This window comes from Cynara cardunculus (genome assembly GCF_001531365.2).
Source record: "Cynara cardunculus var. scolymus isolate 2C chromosome LG 10, CcrdV1, whole genome shotgun sequence".
Taxonomy (NCBI): Eukaryota; Viridiplantae; Streptophyta; class Magnoliopsida; order Asterales; family Asteraceae; genus Cynara; species Cynara cardunculus.
In genome coordinates this window covers 25,305,178-25,312,480 of record NC_037537.1, presented here as the reverse complement: position 1 = coordinate 25,312,480, position 7,303 = coordinate 25,305,178, and the positions used below count along the sequence as shown (strand labels likewise).

Here is a 7,303-nt window from a genome sequence, read left to right as displayed (position 1 = left end):
ATACGAAGTCTTTAAGAACTACTTACTGCTCACGGTGCCAATACAAAGTCTTTATGAACTACTTGACAAAGGCTGCAGTCAAAGAATTCTACCCAAACAGGAAAAAACTTTATGCATACGCAAAGGAAAGGTCCAATTCATTGCCTAGTAGTCATTATCCCATGCTCATGGTGAGGACTCTTACAATCTAAGACTTCTTTTGGATATTATATGTTGTAACCTCCCTTCTCTCTTTAAGGGTGTGTTTGGTACATTGGATAAGACAGTTTGGTACACTGGATAAGACAGTTTGGTACACCGAATAAAACAGTTTGGCAGGATTTTTGTGTGGCATGGAACAAGGTGGAGTGGAATAGACCTATATTTTATCAATATAATCTTAAAAATATAATCTAATTCTTTTCTACAAAATCAAATATGTTTCCTTCTTTAAATTTTATTTATTGTATTTTATACTCTGTAAATTTTCACCTTACTGTTCTCAAAATATTATTTTTATAGGTTCCTATATTTTGGTTAATTAATGTAGTTTATTAAATATTAATAATAAAAAATAATACATAAAATGTATAAAATAAAAATCGGAAACTACATAAACTTTTTATTTGGTGTCATTTTATCGTCTTGACAACTTTCTAATGATATATTTTGTTATAAAAAAATATTTATTTTATTAAAATTTATTAAATTACATAATTATCTGTTTTGGACTCGTCCAAATCTGTCTTACCTAACACTGAACGGCTATTTGTCCTGTTTTATCCTGTCTAGATACCAAATGCACCATAAGGGTTCTTTTGGCAAGTAATCTAGCAATGTTCCACGTACTTACATATGTTATTAGCCTCTACCGATACTCTGGGACAATCTACGCCTCCGTTGGAGGGCATGTCGGAGTCTCACATCAACAAGACCCTCAATATATGTTTGAACCTCACTTCTCTCTTCAAGGGTTATTTTAGAGAGTAATCTAATGAATTTCATATATTCTCATAGTGGTTTTGGGATGATGTGATGATTTTCTTTTTGTAAGTTATGACAATTTGGATAGGTTTACAAGCCTAATCGGCAGTTGACACCAGAGAGTATGCTTACCTAATTCCAATGATGAAACTTCATCTTGGGTGAAGAAATTGCGATTCCTGATTTTCTGTTTGAGTCTCAAGTTCATTTTCTCAACAGCAGCAAGCATATCCTGTAAAAGTGCATAATCAGTATCTATAATCTCCTTCAATTGTGTATATCAGAATCTGATTGCATTATCAGAAGTAGAAGTGGTGAAACAATTTGACTATAAATTTTTTATTTATTTTTTTCACAATGTTAGTATAGATCTATTGGTTGGTCCGTCTTTAGTAGAAAAGCCCATGTTCGAGTCCGTTTACGTATATTTTAAAAAACACAAGAGGTATATAAAAAACACCAAAATTTAAACCGAAAAACAACAAATTTGACAATTGTCGAACCTGGGTCTTTTGTAAAAAGGCAGGAGCATTCACCCTATTAAAGTGTTAACATTTCAGTTTTAAAAACTATATGGTTGCACAAAACAATACGGTGCCCTTCAGAAACGTAACTTTTTTCACTTGCAACGGAATGATGAAGCGGTGACCCGTGTGAAAAATGCATTGTACCCAAGTTTGAAACGGATAATTACCTCCCAAGATGCTAAACTTTTCATATATGAAGGAAGACTTTCATAAACATCTTTAGGTACGTCTATTAAAGATTGGGAACCTTCAAATGCTTTCAACTCATTTCGGTCATCCTCTATTCACATGACAAAATGGCATCGCTCGTGTTAGAAATTAGAGGAGAAAGAAGAAGAAGAAAACAAAAAAGAGAGCTGCACACAGGTATTCACTTTCTATTTCTGAGATATCTGTGGCTGGTTCAGATAGTCCCTGTAACTCCATCTTGTTGTTGCCTGTAGTTGGAGATGAAGATACAGAAGTATACTCAGATATGAACATGCAGATTGCTGTAACTGGAAACTGCAGATTAAGCAAACAGGCTCCAGCAGAACATGCCCTAATCGTCCTTTTATTAGAAGATTAATTTCAGGGTCATCCCAAAGAGGCACTATCACCTTTACTAAAACTATAGATAGTGAAAGGAGTAATAAATAAAATAAAATATAAAAGTACATGCCATATTAAAAATCTTACAAATTAAAACAATAAAAATGTTTGAAATATCAAAGTGAGAAAAATACCGAAAAGTCGTTTTTGTTTTTATCGGCAAATTCTGAAACTAAATAGCCACTTTCGATTTTAAAAGAAATTAGACAGGTCTTCATTGAGGTTGGTTTAGAGGTCAATATAAATCAGATCCTAAACACAAGTAAATTTAGACCCCAAAATTTTATAAGGCCATGTTCAAAAATTCATATTTAACATGGCCCTGACTAATTTCCACACACCATGGCCATATTATTGTATAAGTTGTATCAATCAAGTAAAAGCCTTTCAATCATCATTCTTTCAAATGGTCCTAAAACATATGAATCAAAGAAATCACTGATCTTGGTTAATCGAATCAGCTAACCTTCGGATACAATAGTGGCAAGAGAGGCATCAGAAATCCCAAGATTCTGCAAGCTCAATGTATCATCAAATCTAATTACAGTTAAGAAATGTAATGATATCACACACTTGAACCATTATGACAGACATGACTTGCACCAGCAAATGAATTTCATGACTGGAAGTTGGAGGTTTCTTCAATGCAATATCTTAAATCATCAAGATATGTAAATATAAATAGTTAACATCATATGAAATTTATAAATGTAAAGAGAAGACCCCCAGAGCAAAGAATCACAACCAATCGACGCAATCCTTTTCCTATCTAAATCACACTATTTATTCACCTCCTCTGGCACCAACCTATATGCAGGGTAGAAATTTCAAACAAAGAAAGGATACAAAGAGTCATCTTCCATTGGGTTCTTTAAATCCAAACTAGTATTAGGTTGTGATTCATTCCAGTCCTCTTCAGATTCATCAATCTCCGCCTCTACAGAAGTAGTGCTAGATTAATAACTTCAGCAACCATAAATAAAGAAACAGATATATGCTTAAGCAAACGTTCAAGGCTGGCTGACACTGTAGTCACTCTGTCTACAGTAAAGATTAGCATTATAATTTTATAGAAAGAAGAGAAATATAGCATTAAAATCGTTAGAATTCATATGAACTGAATTAGACTGTTTTTCATGTGTAGTTCTTCTAGAAACAACAGATTTTGCAGCACTATGAAATCAAATTAAAATTAGTACCAGGAACATATCCGAAGACAGAAAGGCGATCCTCGAGCTCAACAATATCATTCTGATTCTTCTTGAAAACCTCATTGCAGTGACCAAGCAACTCCTCAAACGACACCGTATCGGAAGTCATCGACTCTAAGAGGTTGAGATCACTGGTGGCAGTGGATACACGACGGTTCAGGCATTGCACGAACGACAACGAAGCAGAATCTAGTAACGTATTCACATCATCAAAACATTTAGATCTAAAGTAACAACTATTATAGAGAAAATCGAGCAAATGCGTCAATGTTACCGAAAGGGATGGGAAGGCGGTTGATGGACTGGAGGAGAGCGGCGGAACTGGATTCAAGGTGGGTGCAGAATCGAGCTATGCCGTCGCGAAATTGCGTAATCGAATCCTCCATGACCTCAAATTCCTTGGATCTTCAATTTCATGAATTTGCCGCCTTTTTATCGGAAATTGAAACAGATTGGATTACTTCAATTCATTCATATGAATTGATTTCAATACAATAACAAACAAAAGCGCCTGTAGCTCAGTGGATAGAGCGTCTGTTTCCTAAGCAGAAAGTCGTAGGTTCGACCCCTACCTGGCGCGATCATTTTTCAGTCGAATCTTGTTACTTTCATTTTTTTTTAGTTTTTAGCTCTTAATTTTAGATTTATTATGTTTTTTAAAAGAATTTGCAATAAAAGACTTGAACCCAACATCTCATTTATGAAAAGCAATGAACTAACCAACAGACTAATAATGATTTTGTGGAAAATATACATATATTTATTTCTTATAGTCAAATGGTGCCACAACTTGAAAAAATTTATAGGTCCGTCTTTGAATCATGTGTCATTTTTTTCTATTTTTTTGTGTCCATCCCGATGCTAGTTGTATACCCATACAATGTAGCTGAGTGTAAATTTTGAATAAATACTTAATACAAATAGGTTTTTACCAAATAATATATATATATATATATATATATATATATGTTGATCTATTTTACATTTTATGTTGAATGTGAGATAGAGTAAAAAGCATATTGACGTTAATGTTGTGAAAAAACATATTTCCTTGTGTGAAGATGATTAGTAGATGATGTTATGGGAATCTTCCTCATACTCGTTGGTTCTAATTTTTCCAAGACTCTTGAAACTAATTGAGGTGCAAGCAAGTTGGTCTAGACACCATGGTTAAAATGATTATGTGTAATTTTAAAGTTTTTTATTTTTATTTTTTTTTCATAAAAAACACTAATTGTAACCACAAGGGTGGTGTCTGATTGGTTTGAGCTTGGCTCTAAAGGTCAAAAGTACCTGGAGGTCCCAGATTCAAATCCAATGAGAAATAAAAATCCCCTTGTGGCTACGAATGTTCAAATGCGGTGACTTCGGGCTATCTGCAAAATAGGTAGTCGCCATGGGATTAGTCGGCTCGCATAGCGGGTTAAATATTCAGGTTAATAAAAAAAACCACTACTTGTATAGCTCTCTTAGAAAAACAAAAATAAGACAACAGTTGTAGAATAGTTTTAAAAATAGGGTTACGATAGATCTATATGTATATATAAGAACGTGAAGCTCTTGAGCCAAGTCGATTACAGGTTTAAGTTTTCCTTTTGTCACCAACTCAACCAGGTAATTCAGCTTCTTGGCTTTTGGTCAAAATAATTGAATTTTCGAGGAGGTTAGTTTCTTTACAATAGCAGCCAAAAATGCTTTGTACCATCTGTTTTTTTTTTCCCAACCAGTCAAGAGGAATAACAATTGTTTTTCAAAAGCAGGACTTTTACAATATATGTCAATATTTATAAGCATAAATTTGAATATTAGTCTAACATTTTCAACATTTAGATCTTACAATAAGGTTTACTGTTATAGCATTTTCAAAAATTAAGAGCTAAAGAAAAGGTTGTCATACAACTGAAATATATTGGGTTGGTTTGTTTGGTTTAGTTCTAATAAGATCCAAAATAACAACCATAATTTTTTGCATGCTCAAACTTTGAACAATGTTTTTGTATAGGGGTGAGTAATACCCGAAATACCCGACCCAACCCGAACAGAAAAACGCGAAGCCCGACCCGAAAACCCGATTTTTTTTCCACCGGTAAGTAGGATCGGGTTTGGTATCCTACTTTCCCTCCGACCTGTCCGACGACTCGAAATTTTAATCAATAATTTATATTTTTTTTTCTTTTAAGTTCTAATTAAACCTAACCTAATTTCCCAATCGACAACGACTCCTCTTCTCACTTCCTCAATTGAACTTCGACCTTAGTCCACGAGAAACGATACCACCAGAGAGAGAGAGGGTGAATGGAGTTTATAACTTTGCTAAAGTTTGAGGTGCATCCCTTTAGTTTTTTAAAACTTAAGATAATACCTTTAAGTTTTATAATTTATAAGAGAAGATTCTAAAATTTCATACATTTCGATGGGTGAGCTTGATTCGAGTTCAAGTTCGAGCTTAAAAAATTACAGTCGAGTTTAGTTTTTAATTACTCATGAGTTTTTGAGTCGAGTTCAAGCTTGAGAAATAATTATCAAATTCGAGTTGAGCATATTAATACTGAGTCCGATTCGCATTATTTATACCTCTGGTCATAGCAATTGAAAACGGATTCTTATTTAATTTTTATTTTGAAAAGCATATTTTATAAGCATATTTACCATCATTTGCCGCTTTTTTATTGGAATTTGGAATAGATTGAATTACTTGACTTCATTTATATGAATTTATTTCAATATAAAAACAAACAAAAGCGCCTGTAGCTCAGTGGATAGAGCGTCTGTTTCCTAAGCAGAAAGTCGTAGGTTCGACCCCTACCTGGCGCGATAATTTCTTCAGTTTACCTATTTTTATTTTGAAAAGCATATTTTAAAGAATTAAATTCACATGAACCCAGACTATTTTCGTAAAATTTGTGAGACTATTTTTTTACACTTGAAGTTTTATAAAAAAACATTGTAAAGGTAAAAAAACCGAACTTTCATTGAAAAAACACTGTGAAGTTTTAAATGTAAAAAATGATTTTATGAAAACAAGTTGATCTCATGTGATTCCAAATTTATTTTAAAAGCCATAAAATAGTTTATAATTTAAAAAAAAAGAAAATTTCTATTTTTAATGGTTAAATCATGTGGAAAAAAAATGAATAAATAAATTATCAAGTTTTTAGAAATTGGTTATCCATATCATTTTAATCCTAAAAAACTACTTGTAACCAGCTAAAAAGTTTTCGAAGAAAAAATCTAAATCAAGTTCTACTGTTCATTTACCCTACGCCATTTCAAACTCCTCGTGTTCAATGCCATTGCTACCCTTGTGGAGTAAAAATGAAAAAGTTATGCCTAAAATGTGGAAAACCCCGGTTTTTTTTGTCTATTTGTGCAAGTCAGACCTCTACACTAGTTTAAATTAGCGTGGAAACTAGCCCGAGCCCAAAATTCCTAGCACTAGTTTTGAAGTGCGTTTAACTTACTTGACAACTAGTTTGACACTGTATTGTGTTTTTAAGTTGACTTGCGACTTCTCGAGTGATTTAACTTGCATCGGAGGTCTATTAATGTCTCAGATGACCTCCAACACAACTTTTTTCATCCTAAATCTACCATGACTCTTGATTCAAAAACCACAAACATTCAGTAATAGTTGGACACTGTCTGACTTGCTAAAACAACTCTACACTCTTAAACGATTAACCGAAATAGCACGGGTGCTAACAGGCTTTGGGTTAAAAAAATATTGGTAACTAATTTCCAAAAGTTCAATGATTTATTTATCCAAAAAACTTGGAGGATCTAATCATTTAAAACGATAATTTTTTTAATGTTTATCTATTAAAAAAAATATCTATCGACTAAAATCGTTTGGAATATAAAAAGTTTATTGAGTTTTTCTAAACTTTTATCTTTAAAAACATCTATTTTGTATCATGTTTCTAAAAACGTATTAACGTTCATCAACGACGTGTCAAGATTCAAAATAAAAATAAACAAATTTATACCGTAGGTTTTTAAATTTGGGTTTGG

General features: G+C 32.9%; 1 protein-coding gene and 2 non-coding genes across 3 annotated transcripts in view; 2 read left to right on the top strand and 1 right to left on the bottom strand.

The window, feature by feature from the left end:
• Positions 1-3,678, bottom strand: part of LOC112520157 — a 4,470-nt gene extending 792 nt beyond the window's left edge. The window contains exons 1-7 of the mRNA XM_025128457.1: positions 3,567-3,678; positions 3,281-3,481; positions 2,928-3,018; positions 2,548-2,618; positions 1,865-1,927; positions 1,658-1,770; positions 1,096-1,195 (exon numbers count right to left, since the gene is read on the bottom strand). Of these exons, the coding sequence (XP_024984225.1) occupies positions 1,096-1,195; positions 1,658-1,770; positions 1,865-1,927; positions 2,548-2,618; positions 2,928-3,018; positions 3,281-3,481; positions 3,567-3,678 (751 nt within the window). The remainder of the gene's footprint in view (positions 1-1,095; positions 1,196-1,657; positions 1,771-1,864; positions 1,928-2,547; positions 2,619-2,927; positions 3,019-3,280; positions 3,482-3,566) is intronic.
• A 121-nt stretch (positions 3,679-3,799) lies between these two features.
• TRNAR-CCU lies at positions 3,800-3,872 on the top strand. The gene has a single exon. It is a non-coding gene; the product is annotated as a tRNA-Arg (tRNA).
• Positions 3,873-6,033: 2,161 nt separating this feature from the next.
• Positions 6,034-6,106, top strand: TRNAR-CCU. The gene has a single exon. It is a non-coding gene; the product is annotated as a tRNA-Arg (tRNA).
• Positions 6,107-7,303: the final 1,197 nt, after the last annotated feature.